General features: G+C 49.5%; 1 protein-coding gene across 23 annotated transcripts in view; it reads left to right on the forward strand.

Moving 5' to 3' along the window:
- TCF4 (transcription factor 4) overlaps positions 1-21,679 on the forward strand; it is a 224,452-nt gene that overhangs the window by 188,759 nt on the left and 14,014 nt on the right. For 22 of the 23 annotated variants that reach the window (XM_051642456.1, XM_051642454.1, XM_051642466.1 and 19 more), the window contains 6 exons: positions 428-561; positions 3,859-3,991; positions 9,899-9,966; positions 11,326-11,404; positions 13,950-14,026; positions 16,141-16,344. In XM_051642456.1, the coding sequence (XP_051498416.1) occupies positions 428-561; positions 3,859-3,991; positions 9,899-9,966; positions 11,326-11,404; positions 13,950-14,026; positions 16,141-16,344 (695 nt within the window). The remainder of the gene's footprint in view (positions 1-427; positions 562-3,858; positions 3,992-9,898; positions 9,967-11,325; positions 11,405-13,949; positions 14,027-16,140; positions 16,345-21,679) is intronic. The other variant, XM_051642469.1, reaches the window with a different exon arrangement.

A 21,679-nucleotide genomic window follows, 5' to 3' on the forward strand; every position in this document is an offset into this window, starting at 1 on the left:
AACCAAACAAAAGCAACAGTGTAACAGCTCCGTTTCCTGGCTGTGGAAACAGTCAAAGTTCAGGAATGAGCTGATCGTTTAGGAGGTTGAGCTGCTCCTCATTCTTTATATTTCAGTGTATTTCATTTCAACCTTCAGACTTTTGTCTCTGATGAAATTTGTCACAAGGCAGTTTATGTATATGAGCTTCTGGTGCCAGAGCAGGAATACAGCAGCAGGAAGCTCTCAAGCCTAAGTGCTGTGGCTGGACTGAAGCATTGCAGGGGGGCACAGGAGTGTTCACCTCTGCTCAGTTCAGCTTCATTTTTCCTGAAGTAGGTGGCTCTGTGCTAGAGCAGCATGCCCCGGCGGGGTGGCTGGGAAGGGCTCTGGGGGGCTCGGGGGCTCTGGTGCTGGTGGCCAGCAGAGTTTCCCTCCTGTCTTACAGATGGGCATCACAGCAGCGACCCGTGGAGCTCCTCCAGTGGGATGAACCAGCCTGGCTACGGGGGCATGCTGGGCAACTCTTCCCACATCCCCCAGTCCAGCAGCTACTGCAGCCTGCACCCGCACGACCGCTTGGTAAGGCACGGGGAGGGGGGCCCGGGGTGGGGGGCAGCACCTCCCACCTCCCCACCCACTTCTCCAGTTGTGCCATGGAAACGTTCTCCATGTGTGTTCCTAACTCTGAGTTGGAGAATTCTCAGGCAGCTTTGGCTTGAAGGTTTTATTCCCCCTCTGCTGAGGGAAGGAAAGTTTGGAGCTGAGGAGTAGGACAGGCTGGGAAGCCCCCGGGAGTGGAGGTGGAGGTGGCTGCCTCTGCCCTGGGAAGGATGGTTCTGAGGTTCTGCCACAACCTCACCCTCTGTGCAGTAGCACTGCAGATCCCCACCTCTCTGTGGAGCCTCTCCCAGTGCAACTGGGAGATGGAAAGAGGGGAAAAAAATTCCTGGGTGGACTGTTCCTTCAGCTGACGTTGCAGGATGAGGGCTGAGCCCACGTTTGTACCCTCTGCTCATCCTGTGGCCACCAGCCTGCCCGTGAGCTGCACATGCCAGAGCTTTTTGGCCTTTGTAATTGATGGCAGCCAGTCTCCTTTGCTGCTCTGGGCTGAGAGATAACTATCTAGCATCTGCTTTAAAAAAAGGAGGGTTTTTTTCTTTCCCCCGGTACATCCTGATCCCTAGCAGGAGGAAGTTGCTGGGACTGAGTCCATCTATTGTATTGGAACAGAATAAAATGGGAATTAAATCTGATCTGAGCACGGCTTAGGGCATATTCTCCTAATATCATGGCTGAAGTGATGGAACCCAGTGTTATTTCTACATAATCCCCTCCGTTTTTTGGTTTGGTTCTGTTTTGAAGTAGGATTTAAAGAAATGGACAGCCAGAGTGAAGTCATTTTTCTCAATATATGTGAGACATCACGAGCCATGTTTTTCTCCTCTGGGCCTTTACTTTTCATTCTTAAAAACCATTAAAAAAGAGGAGTGCTGGGCTCAAGGGAGGAAAGAGTCTGTTGCTGCAGAGCCTTGCAGAGCCAGCTTGGGGGGAACAAGAAGAACTGAACTCACTCTTGCAAACTGGAAATTCATTTGCAAAACAAATCTTTGAAGTCTCACATGTAACGAGGTTAGCACGCTGCTATGCAAAATTAATAGGAAGTCAAAAGCAAAAGGAATTGCCTCAAAAACTGCTTAATCATGTCCTTATAAAAGGCATAATTAAGGCACTAAGCAAACTTAACGTTGCTCTGAAGTGACAAGCATATATAATAAAAATTGAGCGTAACTTTTAAAACCCAATTTAATCTAATTTGTTATCTACACTGGTGCTCATTCATCAGAATTAGGTGGCTTTTCATGGCAGCAGCTCAGGGTAGAGGTAAGACAGCAGAGTGCCTTCGTGGGGCAAGGCTGCCAAGGTTGCTGCATTCCAGTTCACCTCAGTTCTGAGCTTCTTGGGTTTGTAACAGGTAGGGTTTTTTTCTGAAGAGCTAAAATGTTTTTGCAATGTAAAACAGGTAGGGATGATCCACCTAAACTCTTCCAAATGTTTTTTCTGTGTAGATGCTATCATATTTATCTTACACATCAGAGACAGTGAGGACCACTGGTACCAGTCCAAGCTGTAGGTGCTCAGTGCTGATGATGCTCATGTTAATCATCTATTATCTGTGTCTAAACTAGCAGAGCCTTCTTTATTTTAGGTAACAGAAGGGAGGCAGTGATGCTTTAAAAACTCTCTGCATGATTTCTGCTGGAGCATCCATGGCAGGTCAGCAGTTTGTGGTCAGCTTGTTGAGGAAAGTTTGAGTGATTTCAGTTCCCTGCAAATGTCCTTAACTTCTCAGTGACCTGGGGAGAAAATGCATCCAGCAAGAGAAGGAAAGAAAAGCTGCTGTTTGTTATTTTTACTTTCTCAGGCTTTTCAGGGATTTTCTAAATAGAATCAAATGCAGGGAACAGTTCTCCACTAAGCTCTACTCAGGTCCCATGTTTTTCCTAAAATACTTGGCCGTGGTGGTTTGATGCCTCCCCCTGAGAAATGAGAAAATCCCAAACCAGCACTTTGAGACGTGCCGTGGAACAGCAGTTCAGCAGAGGAACTCACTTGTGTTCAGACCATTGACCTAAGAGCTCCTTATTTGCTCTGTCTCATCAGAAAGCCTGTTCAGCTGGGCCCTTGGCAGCCCCTTGGCTTTGGGGCTGGAGTCCTGGAGAGGTTTAGCATGAGTCAAAGCCTGAAAACGTTATTCAGACCTTAGTCAGTGCTGATGGTCGTTTTTCTGTGGAGAAGAAAAACAGGTTTGGGTTTTGTTGTTTACATTCTTTCAGATAACTTTACAGTGTTCAGTTACTTAGCACTTAATTACATTAAATCCTGTAAAAGTAATTAAATAGTAGAAATGAAGGGAAGGATGTTTTCAGCCAAACTCTGAGCCACTTTGGGAGTCAGGAGGCCTGGAGATGATCGTGCTCTGACACTTCAGTGCCTTGATCCTGAGCCAGGTACTGCTGTTTGTCTCCAGCTCCCCCTGTTTCTAAGGGGGCTTGTTATCAGAGTCTCCAAAACCTAGAGGTCTTCTGTGGGACCTCTTCTCTGCTCGGGCAAGGCTGTGATAGAGATAAAAGCTGGGCACAGTCCTGTCTGCACACAGCATCTTACACCAGTTGAGAAAAGACTACTCAAGGGTGACAAATGGCACTAACATAAGCCAGGTTTATAGTGCTGCAGCTACAGCAAAAATCATTTGACCACAGCATTGTTGTGTCACAGTAAAGAAGGTTTGTGTTGATCCAGCCACAGAGCAACCAAAGTCTTCTGTGTGCTGCTCCCATGCTTGTTGGGAGCACTTGGTCCATCGCACTTCTGATCCTCAGGGAGGGAAAATTGATCCAGTTGCTCACCTGGGGTGCTGGTGTGTTTCTTCTGACATGTTTTGTAACTCCAGCCATGTGTGTCTTGTAGCCAGATCTTGGGTGTAATGTCAAAAGCAACATGGGGTTTCTACTGCTTGCCTTGGAAGGCTTCTCCTCCAGCCAATAGCTGTCCCTCTCCAAAAGGTTTGAGTGATACATCACCTACCTTCCCTTTCTGGATTTCTTCTCAAGACATCTCTATGGCACCATCATCAGTTGTGAATCATCCACGGTGGATATGGTCCATACCAGATAGGTCTGTGCTTTGTCTCCTCCAGAAGATGTCACGTTAGGGTAGAAAATCATGTTCCTGCCATAGTCTCAGGGCAGCCTTCTGCTTTTCTCCATTGGGTGGAGTACAGCAGTGCTGGGGACTGGGGCAGTGTGAGCAGCCTGCTGCCTTCCGTGGTCTCAAGAGTCAAAACATTTCCTTTCTTTCCCCCCTTGTTTGCCACAGAGCTACCCATCACACTCCTCAGCAGACATCAACTCCAGTCTTCCTCCGATGTCCACCTTCCACCGCAGTGGCACAAACCATTACAGCGCGTCTTCTTGCACACCTCCTGCCAACGGGACGGACAGTATCATGGGTGAGTTGGGCTGGGGCTCTGCAGCTCTCCAGCCTCCCCCCGTCCCTCCTCTCACATCTGCTGCAGGGCACTGTGCTAGGGCCACAGAGCTGGGATCAAGGTGGAGGGTGGTTTGGTGGTATATCCCAGTGCATGGAAAGCTGCTTAGTTCAGCCAAGTGCAGAGGGAGCAAGAATTTCATGGAGATGTGGACGTTATGGTTGACCTTCACCTCCTTTGCTCATCTATTTTGCTACTACTACTTCTTTTTGTGAGTTTGGGGGTGTTCAGCCTGGAGAAGAGAAGGCTCCAGGGAGACCTTCCAGTGCCTGAAGGAGCTCCCGGAAAGCTGGGGAGGGACTTTGGACAAGGGCAGGGAGTGAGAGGACAAGGGGGAATGGATTAAAACTGGAAGAGGGGAGATTGAGGTGAGACATGAGGAGGAAATTCTTTGCTGTGAGGTTGGTGAGACCCTGGCCCAGGTTGTCCAGGGAAGCTGTGGCTGCCCCATCCCTGGCAGTGTTGAAGGGCAGGTTGGATGGGGCTTGGAGCAACCTGGACTGGTGGGAGGTGTCCCTGCCCATGCAGGGGGGTTGGAACTGAATTATCTTTAATGTCCCTTTCAACCTGAACCAGTCTATGCTTCTATAATTAAAGGTAATTACAGCAAAGCACTTTGCTTCAGAGTTTGGATGGAAGAGGTGGCAGCAGCTCTGTGCCCCATCCCACTGGTTTAGAAGTTTGGGTTTGTTGTCTGTAGGAATTTCATCCCCTGCACTGCTGTGTGAGGTGATACTTCAGTATCAGAAGGTTCATCCCCATCAGATCTTTGCCGGGTTCCACGTGGTGTGAGGGAGGTGGATGGCAGTGTGTCCCTGGGAGGGACTCTGCTCTCACTGAGAGTGACTCTAAATGAAGAGCATACCTCTGTAAACTGAAATATTTGGCAAGTACTGGTTCGTACTTCAGTAGAGGAAAGAAAACAGTACTGCTTTGCTGGTATCTCACAGAGCAAATACAGGTAATTAAATCATGGGCAAATAGGGAACACGTCACCAGACACACGTTTTGGATATTACACACGTGGTCCTGCCCTGAGTGACCACCAGCAGGGCTCAGGCAGTAAGGATGGAGGGTGGGTGCAGGCCCTAACACATGGCCATCAGGTTTGTCAAGGTCTCTGAACAAAGGAGGAACTAAATTCAGTCTCTGCTTAATCTGTCACTGTCTGAGAGAAACGTGTCCCGTTTCAGGAGAGCACCTCTGTACTCAGTCTTCTCCTTCCATGGAGAGCTCTTCCTTCTCAGTGTGCTGCTGCTTCTGTGCACACAGTGGAGGAAAACCCCTCTCTGCCTCACAAGGAGCCTCGGAGAGGAGAATTTAATTCAGCCTTCTGGGCACCAGTTGTGCCCAAGCCTTACAGAGAACGTTTGGGGGTGCAAAATCCTGCCTAAAATCCCCATCTTAAAAATACATCCAGATTTTCAGCTGGCTTCATCCCCTGGAAAACCCAGTGTGTGAACCAGGAGAGCAGCCGGACGAACACGCGGATTCCTTTAGCAGCTGCAAACGTTCAACAAGTAGTACTGCTGGGCTACGTCTGACCTGGGGATTGCAGAAGTATTTCTTGGATCTCAGTGCAACTCCTTTTCTCCTCCTAGACCCCAAAGTCTGGGCACACTCTGCTTTTTCCCCTGGTTTTCCCAAGAAAGCTGTTGGAGCTGACCTGGTTGGGAGCTGATGTGCCTCCATCCCGGTGCCTCGGGTGAGGACACAGAGCCTGGTGAGCCAGGCTGGGGCAGATGGGCTGTGTTCCCCTGTGGTCACTCAGCTCTGGAAGGCAGCAGGGAGCAAACCCTTCCAGGGGACCCTAGGACAGCACCGGCGGTGGTTCCTGTAACGCCAGTTCAAAGGTCCAAAGCAGTGCCAGGTTTAAGCAGCTGGTTCTGGAGACAGAGCCTTTAGCAGCCACCGGGCAGGTCTGTTGGATCCCTCTGATGTGTGCACGGATCCCCCTTGCTGCTCTCACTTCTCCTGCCATGTTGTTTGTGTGACATGAGGCGCTGTGACGTGCAGCTTTTCCAGGAGGAGCACGATGTGCATTGCCCCTTGGGGCCCTGGTTGCACAGTAATTTTATTACCCCAGCAGTCACATAATACTGTGCTGTGTATTTTACAAGAATGTTAAGCTTCCAGCTCCAGGAGGGTGGTGAACGGTCGCACAGTGTAAGAAGAATGTGACTTTTATCCAGCCATGCCGCTTCCTCATCATTTGGGGTGATGTGAATAACGAGATGCTGCAAGTTTTTCCACTCTTCTTAAGATAGAAACATAATTTCCAGTCTGCTGCTGCAGAGAGCACTGTTCCCTGAGAACAGCCTGAGTTTGTGTGAGGGTTGAAGCTATAAAAAGTCTGGCTGGAATTCTCTACTAGAAAGCTCCAGCCTAACGGTTACACTAGATATAATTGCACTCGCTGAGATACAGATTCCTAGAAGTTTATTCAATAATCTAAGATTTACAATTAGAATCCCAGCAGAAGGATGTGAAAAGGCTGCACTTCATCATTCCATCCCTTTGCCTTCCAGAGGAGAATTGTTCTGTGCTGAAACATGCTGAGAAAGTTTGAGGAGATTAACTGTAACAATAAACACGCTCCTCAGCCGAGTTTGAATCACTCCATCAAAAGGCTGAGTCTTTCACGAGGGCTTCACTGCATTAATAGTCTTGGGCATGGAGGAGTAGCTCACGAGTAGACACGACAGCTTTGGGGGTGCATTTTCAAGTCTTCTCCTACAATCCTGTTCCCAAGTTGTCTTGGCTTTCTGCACCGTGCCAAAATCTGCTGATGCTTCGTGTCAGCAGAGCTGTGCCTCCTTGAGTGGGGAAGCCAGGGTCCAGGCTCAGGTGTGTGCAGTTGGATTCTCTCATACCAAGAACATTTAGACCAGTTTGAGGAAATAAAGGCTAGTACAGGTAGACAGAAATGCCTTGCTGCTTCAGACAGGTGGCCCATCTAGCTTAGCATTCAGTAGCCTGCTACCTGCGCTGCGGACGTGGACTTGACTGACCCATTTTCATTTCTTCTCCTGCAAGTTTCATCAAGTGTTCCTTTCCCCTTGCCTCGTCTATCATCAGTTAATTAATTGAAACCTTTCTTGAAGGCTGGATCTGGCTTCTTCATTCAATTGAAGGCCAATGCAGAAATATCTTGGAGAAACTGTGTCCTTCCAGATTTGGAGGCATTTCCTAGTGTTTCTTGTGCTAAGCTGTATGAAGTTTTGCAGGAGAACTTGAAAACATCTTGTTCAGACCTAAGGTTCATCTATGTGATGGTTCTGTCTTCAGAAAAGACTCTTAGACTCCCTTAGGAGGAACGTGAAAACAAAGTGAGGATATCTGATATTTTCCCAGTTATTCCAGCATTGGGTGCAGCACTGAGTGTTTAAGAAGCTTGAGTTCATTCTTCTCCATGAAGTCACTCAACCTTTCCTGGAGGCTTGGCCTGGCACCACGATGTTCCACCTTGTGCTCCTCTTTCATTTTGACTATGCTCCTTGTTGTGCTTCCTCTTAAGACTGAAATTTTCTGTTCTTCCTTCAAATACAGGGTTTTCTTTGGTCACCTGCAGATTTCAGTCACATCCTTTACACTAGCACAGTGCTAGCTAAAGCAAATCACAGCTCACGTGTCAAATGGTCTATGATGCAAGAAAGGAAAGCCTGCATTACAGAAGTTAGCTGTATTCAAGTCATCCCAGCTACTTTTGAGGCATGAACACTTCAGAAGATCTTCGTCTGCTTATGTTTATCTTGGTCTTCCACACAGAAGGGGCTGCAGTCCCCTTCCTTTGCCCATTTTCTCCACTGTCCTTGAAAACCCAAACCCAGGAGTGCTGGCCAGCAGCTGGAAGTGCCCTCTTTTTCCACCTGGGGGTTTCACAGCCTGCAGCTCCAAGCCAGCCCCAGTTGGGCGTGTGGCTGGTGTTCAGTAGCCACCAACGGATGATCTTTTCTGTTCATTTGTCCAGTTAATTTTAAATCTATTTGTATGTTTGGTTTTAGCATACCTCAAAGCAACAAGTTTTCCCATCTGACTGGGCACCACCAAAAACCCCCACCTTTTTTAATAGGTGGCTTTCAGTTTTTGTATGTGGTGAGCAACGAAGAAATGATCTGAGCTTGCCTTCCCCGTGTTACAAGCCCCTTCAAGCATCCCTTCCCCAGAGAAGCTCCCTCTTCCCTACCATAGGGAATTTTGCACACTGCTGAGGCTCTCCCGGTATGCTTTCCAGGCCTACCAGAGCAGTTTGTCTTCAAAGTCTTGCAGGAAAAGTTTAATATTCAGTCTATCTGAAGAATCCCTTTGTTCTTGCTGGTAACTGATACAAGACGTGGCGGCTCGGCGCTGTCAGGAGCACATGGAGCAAGACTGTGGTCCCTGCTCTGGCTTCTCCCACAGGACCAGTATAGCTCATCTCATTAGGAGAAAGCAGCCTTCAGACAGACAAATGTGGGACTTAATTTTAGCATAATGCAGTTAGAGTCACTTAGAAAAAGGGAAAAAAAACAATGCATGATTTACATTTAGATTCACAGTTCACTTTAGAGCGAAGTAACTGAATTTCTGGACATCTGCCTGGTATTATGCAAGTCACAAACCTTTAGATTGTGATTTACAACATTAAATTACCCTGATAAGTTGTCTCTAGCTGACACTGCCTGTTCTAGCTGTCTTCACGTTTCTTTATATATCTTTCTTTGTACATCTTGATGCCTGATTTCAAACTGAGCCGAGATCACAAATAAGCTGCCACTGGCAGACAAGCACGTTTTCAAATGCGCAATAATAAAAGTTTAAGAAAAGGGGGAGAAAAGGGAGTCAGCAAAGACATACAAGAGCTAAATGGAGACAGTGGGTGAGAGAAATGTTTTCAGGGGAAGGTTGGAGGAGGTGGAGCAGAAGAGTTGCTCTGGAGGGGGTGGCAGGACATCCCTGGGACCAGGGAGCTGCAGGGTGTGGAGGCAGCTCCGCTCAGCTGCTCCGAGCGCTGGGCCCTGTCACAGGCAGACCTCAGCTGACTGCAGCTCCACCAGTAGCCAAAATCAAAGGGCTGTAGATCCAACCCTGCTCCTGCCCATGCCCTGAGAATTTAACTGAATAACGCCAGGGTGAAACTTGGAGAAGGCTTTTCAGTATTACTTGTTAGGGACCAAAAAGGTGCCTGTGCTCGCACTTGGTGGTGCAGACGTGAGCAGTGTGGTCCCTGACTCCCTTTTTCTGTGGGACAACCCCAGCTCTGGAGGCCATGGCCTCTTGGTGCAGAACCTACGAGGGGCTTGAGGGGAGATGAGGGGACTGGAGCCCTTCAGCCCACCCTGCATTCAGGATCCTCACATTCCAGGACATTAATCCAGGCTTTCAGGGGTGGTGGTGGGGGATTACTGACTGTTTCTCATTTTCTGGCCACCTGACTTTAGGGGTCTTGGAGATGACAGCAGAATTCTTGATCATGGGGAGCAGTCAGGCAGAGCTGTGCTTTTAGTTTATACATGGACATATAGATGTTGCAACTTGTGGGATGTTTCCCCCTATTTTTTATTTCCTTCAGTTTTTCCTCTAACAAAGATGATGTTGTAGTTGATGAGGGTTGATATGTTGGTTATATATTGGTGCCATAAAGGCCATATGGCCAGGCACTATCGATAGGCCATATGTATTTTAAATAAAAGCAGCATGTCAAGTTTATATTTTACCTGCAAAAATGGAGGATGAATGTGTTTGATATCTGCCTTAGCAAGCAAATTAATGGTAATGAATTTTCTACAACTAGCATTAAAATGCCATTAAGTGGGGAGTGGGTGGGCCAGGAAGAGGAGTCCGTGCTGTCTTTCTGCCTGTTTTTACCTGGAGTCTCTTGTTTTTCAGCAAACAGAGGAAGTGGGGCAGCAGGCAGCTCGCAGACTGGTGATGCGCTGGGGAAAGCACTCGCCTCTGTAAGGAAATATTTACTTTGGAATTCACATTTACCCTTTTGAAAGTGGGAACTTTGTTAATCAGAGTTGGACGCCTGGAGTTGACGAAGATGAGCAGCAAACGGGAGAGATCTGGTCTCAGAGGTCACCCGCCTGGAGTTGCTGCCGAGCGAAATACTGAAGGATCAGGGCAAAATGGTGGTCAAAAAGCTGTAGAATTCATCTTGTGCTAGAATAGGAAAGGAAAGAGGGGAAGCCTGGGCCTCAGTGAGTGGGTGCCAAGCAGCAGTGGCTCAGTCACACGCTGCCTTTCCTAGGGCGAGGGAGGGCTGGACAGCACCAGGATGGCTCCTGCACTGCCGAGCCATCTGCAGGCTGCATTCCTTCAGGATTTGCCTGTAGCTTTTCTTTTTCAGTTGCCACCTAGCAGTTCCCGTGGTTGCTGTTAAAGTCAGCAGTTCCCACCTCTCCCCAGGGTGCCCTGGGCACTGCAGCTTCCCAGCTCAGAGCAGGAGGAGACCCTGCTGTGCCCCGGCCACTGCTGCGGGACCGGTTGGCACGGGCTGGCTGTTAATAAGGACCACTATAATTATTTTCTGGGCAGAGTGGGTTCCATTGAGTTCTCATGAGAGTTAATTTTACTTTATTTATTATTTTTTTTGCATATCCTTCGATACTTCATTGAAAAACAAACAAACAAAAACAACCAAAAAAAACCAAACCACAAACAAACAAAACAACCAAACCCAAACGGAAACAAACAAACAAACAAAAGACCAAAAAGTCAGACTCTAGTTTGCCTGCAATAAATTCCTGATACAGTACAGAATCCACTTTGAAGTGGTGCCCTGACAACTGGCACGGGTGCTGGGCAGGGGTGCCAGGGGGTGCTGACCCCCCGGGCACGGGGCACGCGGGGGCTTCCCCGCCCGAGCGGCGGAGGAGGAGCTGGAGTTGCGTGCCAGGCTTCACCGTGCCCAGCTCCCTTTGCTTTATTTTGGCCTTTAAGGGATTTCAGCATGACAAAAAAAAAAAGGAAAAAGAAAAAAAAAGCCATTTTCAGGCATTCTTGAAGGCCTTGTTCAATGAGACTGGTTCGTAGTGTATGCAATGAAAATGTGTGTATCTACCGTAGCAGATCCGTGGGACAGTCAGAAACCATCGCTGAATTGGCTAGTGTCTGTTCCCATCAGAAGGGGTCTGCTGTCTAGCTTCCTGCATCTAATACAGTTTTGCCTTTATGAAAGTATTAATATTTGAATAAGAGGCTTTTTAACCTGTCCTGCTTTCATTTAAATGAACTGAATGCATAAGAACTCCATATTTCTTTCTGCATCAGTTTGTGATGGCTTTAGATTAATTCTGTATCATCTTTTAAAGATCTATTCTCCAGATCACACCAACAACAGCTTTTCATCAAATCCTTCAACTCCTGTTGGTTCTCCCCCTTCTCTCTCAGGTATTGTTGTTACAATTCTATTTTACTGAACGTTTCAACCTATTTTTGGTAGGAGATGCCTCAGTGAGCTCCTGCGGTGCGGGGTGTGAGCCGGGCATCCCGCCGGGCGGTCCCGTGTTGCCGTGCCCGGTGGTCCCACAGGGATGAGCAGGGAGGTCTCCTGCAGGCTGTGTTTCCAGTGCAGAGAGAAGGTGGTTGCAGCTCTCAGGTGGATGCATTTGCAGCAAAGCCATGGGTTTTCTCATCCTTAGCCTGGCTTCCTGCAGTGCCCTCGGGGTCTTGTGGCAGATGATTTCTGCCCTCTGCAGAGCGTGTCCCCGTACCGTGGACACCATGAAGGGACACCCAGGCCCTCGTGGCAGCCCCACCCCAGATTCATCTCCTTCTATATTCCCCCATCCCCTACTGGGGCTGAGGCAAAAGCCTCTTTGTTCCATGAAGTGTCTGTCTGGACAAGCTGAGCCCCTGTGAATCCAGTTGATTCATTATATACTTTATAATAACTTTAACTAGACCCACTTTACTAATAAAGACCTAGACGGGAAAGATCCAGGGGCCCAGGGTAATTCTCGTGAGCATCAGGTGTTTTAAATGTTTACCTGGGTGTAGTTCCTATTTCTTAAACCTTGAGACTTTTCAGCTAGGGAAGCATTAGGCTTCTCCTCCCACACTAACACCTTGGAGAAGGCCTCTTGGCTTCACATCCCCTCTTTGAGACGAGGTTTCTATCGCACGTAACCAAAGGCCTCGGTCTCCTCTCCTTTGTGCATGAGCCCTGGGTCCTCACCAGGAATCCTGCAAGGCTGCTTCGTTTCTGTAGGGCAGGTGTGACCCATCCCTCGTTCTCCATGGGGCATGAGGAGCAGGACAGAGGTGGAGGGAGCTCTTGGGCTCCTGATCCTTTAAAAGGGTGCCTCAGCCTCAGAGACTTGCACCTAATAGTGGTGACGAGAGCCTTTTGGAGAGGTGGAGAGAAGCTTGTGCTGGCTGGCAGGCTGTGCAGGACCAGGCCCAGGAGGAGGGGTAGGAAGACACCACCTCCATCACGCTCACCTGCTGTGAAGGAGCATGTAACACTGGGGTGACATCCGGTCACCAAGTGTCCCCACAAAGCCACCCCTAGCAGCAGAGAGAAGGTCCACCTGGCCTGTCATACCTTGAGGGGGTCCCACACCTCCAAAAAGGCCTTTCTGCCATTATTTTCCTGGGACTGCCCCTCGAGGGTGATCACCCCTGGCACTGGGCTGTGCTTCTAGCCAGCCCCTGCCCTCCTTCCCAATGGAAGGGGCTGAGCCAAAGAGAAAAGTCCCACTCTGAGATGGGCTGCTTTGCTTCCTGCAGGCTCTGCTGGGTAAACAGGGAGAACAGAGTGTCAAAATAAATAAAAATAAGGAGTATAAGTGCATTTAAATAAAAGCTGAAAGCGTCCAGCATGCGAAACACTTTCCCTCAAGGATATTGAGGGCTAGTTAAAAGTTATTTCAGGAGTTATGATTGCTGTTCACTGCTCCATTCAGGGCTGTAGCAAAACCTTAACTAAAAGCTCCATGGGGACCAGAGAAGGGAAGAGTTGCGTTTCAATTAGAACTGACACAATTTTGACTTTTAGGAGAAAAAAAATTTGAAGTGTTGAGAGCCTGAAAAAAAATTTGCCATGAGTTCCACCCTGGCCTGTCTCGGTCCAAGCAAATGCTGCTCAATGTGGACATTAAGATTAAAATCCTAATATTTCCATCTCAAATTCTTAAGCCTGTTTGATGAGACCATTCAGAAGATCACTCATTAAAAGAGCATTAAAAATTGTATACATATATTTGTATATATAAAAGCTGTTGGGGAAAATACTTGGGAAAAAAACCTCTTTTCCCCATGTTTGCTCCTTTCACAAGGGCAAACTTCTCCTTAGCAGATGCTGCTGGAGCCCAGGAGCCCTTGTCTTCCCGCAGCAACAGGAATAGATTTAGAGCAGTGGATACAAACCAGAAGGTTTTCAGGTCAGACCTTGGAGGGTCTCACTGGGCCAAACCAAATAATCTGTCCGAAGAGAGCTCAAACCTTATCAGGGTCTGCGTGGCTGTGGTGTGCAGTGCTCGGCCTGACTTCTTTTTGTGAGCTTTTGTAAATTGGATGGTGGGATGACATAATCAGTGGCCCTGAGCGTGTCTGGAGCCAGGCTAGGAGAATGGGCTGGGCTCACCTAGGACCCTGCTTCTCCTTCCACCACTGAGACCTTTCCTTCTCCCAGAGCCTCTGGCAGCTCCAGCTGCTGGATGAATGCAGCCCTCTATGTGGAGGAGCAGCCCGGGGGAACTTTGTGGCCTCCATCTACGTGCTTTGCCACAAAATACCTTTTTTATTACTATTTTTTTAATATATATTATTATTATTATTATTTTTTCATCGGTGTGTATTTTGGAAGTTCTCCATATGTCTGCTCTATAGTCTATCTGGAATACGGCATTTACATGTCTACAAAACTGTCCAAAAAGTTTGAAAGCCATTTTTGTTTGCACAGTTCTAATGGTAATTCCAATTTTACTATTAGCAGGCACAGCTGTTTGGTCTAGAAATGGAGGTCAAGCGTCATCATCTCCCAATTATGAAGGTCCCTTACACTCTTTGGTATGTTTTGATTAGTGACCTCCTCTGCCTCAGTATTTTACTTGCTGTTCTTTCCATTTCTCATCCATTCTCCTCACACAGGTTTTCATTTCGTTAGTGACTGCTATGCCCTCGGGCTTGATTTTACCACCTGTAAATTCCTACCATGGGGGCCCCGTGCTCTAGATACGTGACGTGGTTTGAGATGCTGCTGGCCAGGGTCTCCTGCTTGACAGGAGTTGGAATCTACGGGAAAAGGGAGCAAGGACTACAAAAAGAGGGGAGCATGAGCAGGGAGATGGAATAGATTGTAGAGAAAATGGGAATAGAAAGCTGTGGTGGCTGTCACACGGGATGGAGCATCTGGGAGTCCTCTCCTTGGGAGAAGCTGGTGGCTGAGCTGGCCAGGCTGAGCTGGTCCTCAAGACTTGGATGGCAGAGAGGGCTAAAGGGATTTCAGCAAGATTGGTTATCTTTCCTAATAGAAAGGTTGAATAAGAGTTGGAGGTGACCAAAAGCATGTTGGGACAGAGGAGAACTGTGGACTCCAATGTCCTCTGCCTGGCTCTCCTCACTTGGTTGTTGGTCTCAGCTGGAAGTCTAGGGGGTTTCAGTAATCAGTGTGAAGTGCCTGACCTACTGTTGGGTGTAAAATCCATAGTGCTAGAACTGAAAAGTTGCCTTTCAAAAAAGGCAATCAGAGAGTTCCCAAGGGCCCAGTGCTTAACCCCAGCATGGGGCAACGCTGCAGTCCTGTTGGCTTTGTGAGAAGGTTGCCAGACTCAGGGATCAGCACGGAGTGGTTCTTCCACCCCGCTGCAGAAATCCTTATGACTGCAGCGCTTCCTAGGCTGGCTGGCTGCTGGAGGTTTAGTAGTTGGTTTGTGGAGAGCGATGGGCTGGGTGAGAGCTTTGCTGATGAGAATCCGTAAGCAGTGCTGAGTTATTTTTGACTGCCCTGCTGAGCTTCCCCCTTCTGTGTGTTATTGAAGAGCAAAGGCTCAAGGTGCCCAGGTCCGCATGTGCTGGGCACAGTGGTGTGGCTGGAGGAAGCAGAGCAGGGGGGTTTCTCCTCTCCAGTGCTTATTCCCTCAGCATGGCACTGGAGATGGGACCCATTTGAGGTGGACTGAAGCCCTGAGGTTGTCATTCCCCACAGCCCCAGGCTTCTCCTTGCCCCGTGGCAGGACACCTCAGGGGCTGGTTTCTGGCTAAGCAGGAGTGTGGTGCTGGGAGGTGGTAACTGGGAAGAGCAGCAGTGGGGCCTCAAAGGCCCTCCCTGGGGCTGGGATGGGTTTTAGGATGGTTGGACCCAACAGAAGGTGAGGGCCTGTCCTTCCCAGGTGCTTGGTTGGAGGGATCCTGAGGGCTTTGCAGCTGAGGGGTGGGAGCAGCCCTGCACCCCTCGCCCCCCGGGACCAGCGGTGCCACCTGCTCACCCACCCGAAGCTGCTCTGTTAGGAAGGTGTTTCCTGCTGCTTCACCAGTGACGAGAAGAGATTTCAGGACACGTCTCTGTAGGGATCTGCCCATCTGGCAGCGAGGGACTGCAGGACACGGTAGTTCCTCTGTCTCTCTGTGTGTGTGTGATCCTGGGATTAGACGGGGGGAGGAAAATCCCAGTCAGGGACTGAATCAGTATTTGTTCCTGTACTTCTACTTCTTTTTTTTTATGTATATATAGATTATTATTTTTTAATAATTATTTTATTTTTTATTATTTTTTTTTTTAAAGTATCACTAAAACTTTTCAAAGACATAAGAGGGCAACATATGTACTGTAATGAATATGTTCATGAGGAGTCATTGAACCTGTTTTGCCCATGAAAATCAAACCTGTACTCGTGTTAACCATGCTCTCTCCTTCCCCGCAACGCTGCCACGAAAACACGGCCCTAGGGAAGCAAACCCACTCCTTTCCCTTGGGGGAAAAAAAAAAAAAAAAGAAGAGAAAGAGAAGTAATTTTGAAAATCATAACAAAAAGTAAAAGCCAAAACCGACCAAAGAAAAGCACCAGGGGGTTGAGAAGGAAGGACTGGCTGTCAGGGACCGTGCCCCCGCGCCCCTCGCCCGCCGGCGCGGCCATTCCCGCCCTGCTGATGCTCTTCCCGCTCTCCCTCTCTCCCGCCAACAGCAAAGCCGGATCGAGGATCGCCTGGAGAGGCTGGACGACGCCATCCACGTGCTGCGCAACCACGCGGTGGGCCCGGCCACCGCCATGCCCGGGGGCCACGCCGACATGCACGGCTTGATAGGGCCCTCGCACAACGGAGCCATGGCCGGGCTGGGCTCGGGCTACGGCACCGGGCTGCTCTCCGCCAACCGGCACTCCCTGATGGTGAGCTGGGAACGGGCTGCTGGGTGCTCTGGGGGAAATGGGGTCGGGGCTGCAGGGGGTTGAAGCTTTTTGGAGAGGGGGGTGGTGGAAGCGCCTTCGTGGAGGGTCTGGGGGTGTTGGCTTCCTGCGGGCGTGGGGGGTGTATCTGGGGAGAGCTGCCCCATGGCTGAGTGTGCTGGGGGAGCTGCCCCATGGCTGAGTGTGCTGAGAGGAGCTGCCCCATGGCTGAGTGTGCTGGGGGAGCTGCCCCATGGCTGAGTGTGCTGAGAGGAGCTGCCCCATGGCTGAGTGTGCTGGGGGAGCTGCCCCATGGCTGAGTGTGCTGAGAGGAGCTGCCCCATGGCTGAGTGTGCTGGGGGAGCTGCCCCATGGCTGAGTGTGCTGAGAGGAGCTGCCCCATGGCTGAGTGTGCTGGGGGAGCTGCCCCATGGCTGAGTGTGCTGAGAGGAGCTGCCCCATGGCTGAGTGTGCTGGGGGAGCTGCCCCATGGCTGAGTGTGCTGAGAGGAGCTGCCCCATGGCTGGGTGCGCTGGGGGAGCTGCCCCATGTTCAACATGCTGGGGGAGCTGCCCCATGGCTGAGTGTGCTGAGAGGAGCTGCCCCATGGCTGAGTGTGCTGGGGAGAGCTGCCCCATGGCTGAGTGTGCTGGGGGAGCTGCCCCATGGCTGAGTGTGCTGGGAGAGCTGCCCCATGGCTGAGTGTGCTGAGAGGAGCTGCCCCATGGCTGAGTGTGCTGGGGGAGCTGCCCCATGGCTGAGTGTGCTGAGAGGAGCTGCCCCATGGCTGAGTGTGCTGGGGGAGCTGCCCCATGGCTGAGTGTGCTGAGAGGAGCTGCCCCATGGCTGAGTGTGCTGGGGGAGCTGCCCCATGGCTGAGTGTGCTGAGAGGAGCTGCCCCATGGCTGGGTGCGCTGGGGGAGCTGCCCCATGTTGAACATGCTGGGGGGAGCTGCCCCATGGCTGAGTGTGCTGAGAGGAGCTGCCCCATGGCTGAGTGTGCTGGGAGAGCTGCCCCATGGCTGAGTGTGCTGGGAGAGCTGCCCCGTGGCTGAGTGTGCTGGGGGAGCTGCCCCATGGCTGAGTGTGCTGGGGGAGCTGCCCCATGGCTGAGTGCGCTGAGGGAGCTGCCCCATGGCTGAGTGTGCTGGGGGAGCTGCCCCATGTTGAACATGCTGGGGGGAGCTGCCCCATAGCTGAGTGTGCTGAGAGGAGCTGCCCCATGGCTGAGTGTGCTGCAGGAGCTGCCCCATGTTGAACATGCTGGGGGGAGTTGCCCCATGGCAGGAGCTTGCCAGGGAGAGCAGCAGCAAGGCTGGGCTCTCCTGCACCTTTCCATCAGTGGTTTGGTGGCCGTGTGACCAGGGCCAGCGGCCCCAGTTTACCAGTCCTTCTGCACAGATTGCAGGTGTGTGTGTGCATTCGTGGCAAGGGGTGTGAACTCTTCACGGGCTCATTTATTCTCAGACTTCTGGGCCAGCTGTACATAAAGTCACTGCTCCTCCCCAGCTCCTGAAATGCTTGGTTTTCCTTTCATTTATTTTTTTTTTTTGCTTTCAAGAAGATTTGGGTAGCGTTGTGTTTCACCACTTCTTGGGAAGCTGGGTGAGAGTTTCAGTGTAAGGCGTGGGTTTGGTTTAAGGTTTAAGCAATGGGCAGTAATCCTGTCCTTGTTGTGAATGCATGATTAAATCTGGGGGGAGAAGGTAATCCAGAGTTGGAGCTGTGTGTGCTCACCTTGGCGTACGTTTCGCTCTGGGCTACATGACCCTTCTCTCACGTGAAACAGCTGGTGCAGGGAAGGATACTTCTGCACACCCTCCAAGGGCTTGTGAGCTCCTGCTTGCATTTTGGGAGTCCCTGGTCTGTCTCTGCTGCCTGGGTGAGCGGTGTGTCACAAAAACCTGTGGGATCAGGGCTGTAATTTGCCTTAACACGCACCACTTGGGTCTCCAGGACACTTTGCGAAGGGGAAGTTGCGCAGTTGCCTTCTCACTCGCAAAGGCAAAGCATGGCTCTTCAGCCTTTTAGTGTGTCAGAAAAATAAAAGCAGTTCACACGATGCGTTTGGGGCTGTAGAAATCACCAAGTCCCTCAGCAGAAGTTGGTGAAAGGACAAGACGAGCTGAGAAGCGGCAAATCTGGGTTAGGAAGGGTGAGGTTGTGCCCGTGCAGAGCTGAGCCAGAGCAGTGCTTGGATGGGATCGAGAGGTGTTTGCTTTGATACTTCCAAATTCATTCCAGAAGTAGCAGCTCTTACCCACACGTGGGATGCAGGAAGGGACCAAGGAGTTATCTGGCAGTATTTTCAGATGGTTCAAGCTATTTAGGTTAATGAAGACTAGGGGAAAAGATGTGGAGAGAGCAAAGGACGTGACAGATCCATGACCAGTTCGCTGGGGGACTAGAATTGATCCCCTGCTCATCCCACATGGGAAGGGCAAGGCAGGGCAGATGAGAAGAAAGAATTTCAATTAACTATATATAGGTGGAGGGCGAGCATAGGCCTCTGCTAGAGTCACATGGAAATTTCTCCTAGTGTGCAAGAACCCCGGACAACAAGACCAAAAGCCCCTTGAATTGAAAAGGCACATGAGAAAGGACACCAAGACTGGTGGAGTGGCAGTATATGCCTTGAGTGTGCATTTCCATATACATACGTGTGCCTGTGCCTTCCCTGGAGCTGGTTTGGTTTTCCTGTCTCCAAAAACTGTAGTGGAATTAGGAGTCTGGGGATAAACAGCAGGAACGATTGCAAGCATGGAAGGATTTTCCTGTGAAGGGAGGTTGAACAGATTGTGGTGATTGTGTTTAGAAAGGAGATGAATAAGAGGAGACATAATAGAGGTACACAGAATAATGGACAGCATAGAGAAGGTAAATCTAGCTCTCCTATTCATCCTGCCTTATAATTAAAGAACAAGGGGACATTCAGTGAACCTGACCAAAAGAAATACTTTTTATTCAACGCACAATGACCTGTGAAATTCATTGCTCCAAGATGTAATCAAGGCCAAATGTTCAGAGGCATTCCAAATAGGATTAGACATCATATGGAAAATGCAAACATTTAGAGTTTTATTTGACAGGATTCAGACAGGATTCCTCCTTTTTTGAAATTTTTTTGTTTGCGAGGGAAGGAAAAAAAAAAAAGAAAAAAGAAAGAAAGAAAGGAAAACTTTGATGCCCTAGTGTGAGGTAACTGCAAGGGGAAGGAAGGAGCTTCTTCTGGTGGCCAATTATGCCATAATTACCACGTCCCCAGTCTGGGGATGCCCAGCTCGGACCTGTCAGGATGGCTGGGGAGGTGATTATAAAATAATTAGCCTCCAGTGGTATTGAGAGCAGGGCTTTACTCAGCAGAGCTGTTCCTAAACCTCATGTGGTGCTGGGGGAGGTTCTCCCGTGGCTGGAACCAGTGGGGCCCAGCAGAGGCCTTTTGCCTGCTCCCCATCCCACCAGGGCAAGGGTTTGTGTCTGAGCTTCAGCCCTGACCACCATCCAAAGATTTTGCAACTGAGGTTTGCCATCCTGGATGGAAATGAAACATCCCAGCTGCCTCCTGCTGCCCCCCTGCAAGACAAGCTTTGCTTTTCAGGTATCCCTACCCATCTCACCTTGGCCTTCTCCTCTTCAGACCGGTCCAGGTTCAGTGCCCTAAGCTAAATGCTGCTTCTGTTGCTCCAGGTTGTTAAAATGTAACATCAGTTTGCTGCAATTAAGCACCTGGGAAAGGAAATTAAGGAGGGTTTTTTTCTTTATTTTATTTGTTGGAGCTTCATTGTGACAGGTTCTGCTCCTTGTTAAATTAAATGTTGCTAAAAGTGACTCTGTTGTGGGTGAAATATCAGTCAAAGCCACGACGGAGCCTGCGTTGTTTGCAGATTCAGGGAAATGTGAAGTGTGAACTGGAAATAGTCTGGTGAAAAAGGCTTCGAGAGGTAGAAAGATGCTTTTTCAGCAACTCAGTTGAATCCATCTCCTCTCCCCTTCCCCAATAAAATTAGCATGAACCAGACATTGTTCAGCTCTCTGTGGCAGTTGCTGAGAATTCACAAAAGGAAATTCTAGATTGTAATTCAGCTTGGCCTCAGGTAATGTGTTAAATACACTTGGGATAAAGATAATCTAAGATTTGAGTTTGTACAAAGCTATTTTTTCCTCCAGTGTTTAAACAATAGTGCTTTTAATGAAGGAATCTGGCTTTATTAAAAGCCAGATCTGTGCCTTACAACTCTTTCTGCATATCTGCTCTCAATCAAGAGAAAAGAGTTTAATTTTTGTAGCTTTGTTCGCTTTGCATATGTTAAACTGATGCAACATGCACCCAGGGCATCACTTCAGAGACAGTTTGTTCCATAAATATGTGCTCCTCGCTTAAATACCAGATGTAGGTGAAGTTTGATTGAAACCAAAAAAAAAAAAAAAAAAAAGCACAAAAGCCACCACCAAAAGCAACAACAATGAGAAATGGAAGTGCTGGTGTCATGCGTCTGAAAAACGTCCTCGTGATTTTAGGAATATGGTGGGGGGTTCTTTTCAGGGGAAACGCAGAGTGATGGGGTGGGACAGGTTTTGTTTAGACTTTGTTAAATAAGAGTGTGGGCAGAGCAGGGTCCCTGAGCAGATATTTGGGTGTTTTGCCAGGGAGACAGGGACATTTTGCTGAAAGCCCAGAGCCTGCCCCGTTGCCCAGCAGCATTACTCACTGTCTGAAACCGTAACTTGGGCGAAGGAGTCGGGCCCGCTCGTTTCTTTTTTGGAAAACTGGTATGAATTTTGAAGGAAAAACAGAAGAACAAAGGAAATAGTTTTTGAGTGGAGTCAGTCTGAAGTTAGCCTTTGACCAGTTGATACATTCCACGCTGAAAAGGAAGTTGAGGGGGGGGGGGGGGAGAAAAATTTGGGGGGGAAAAAAAAAAAATTTAAAAAAAAAAAAATCAAGGAGAGGATACTGGTAATGTTTTCCACATTTGAATTTTAATACATGAAACAGGCTATAAAAGGCTGGCCAGCTGCAGTAAATAAAGTAGCAGTGGGAGGTATGGACCGGAAACGTTGCGGAGTGCGGCGGTGGAAGCGGCCGTGCCCACCTCCCGGGGCTGCAGCCAGCGGGGCCGGGCCCTGCCTGCCCTGGGGGGGCTGGCTGCTCCCTCCAGCCCCGGGGAAGGCTCTGAGGTGGGGTCAGCTGCTGCTGGAAACGGGAATTTCCAGGCCTGGGCTTGGGATGGCGTGGGGCCAGGTTTACAGCTGTGCGGCAGGGAGCGCGGCTTCGTTCCCTGTGCGAGGGCTCTGCCGGAGCAGGCTGGCTTGGAAGGGGTTTCTTCTGTTACGTGCC

The sequence above is a fragment of the Apus apus genome, chromosome Z (genome assembly GCF_020740795.1).
Source record: "Apus apus isolate bApuApu2 chromosome Z, bApuApu2.pri.cur, whole genome shotgun sequence".
Lineage (NCBI taxonomy): Eukaryota > Metazoa > Chordata > Aves > Apodiformes > Apodidae > Apus > Apus apus.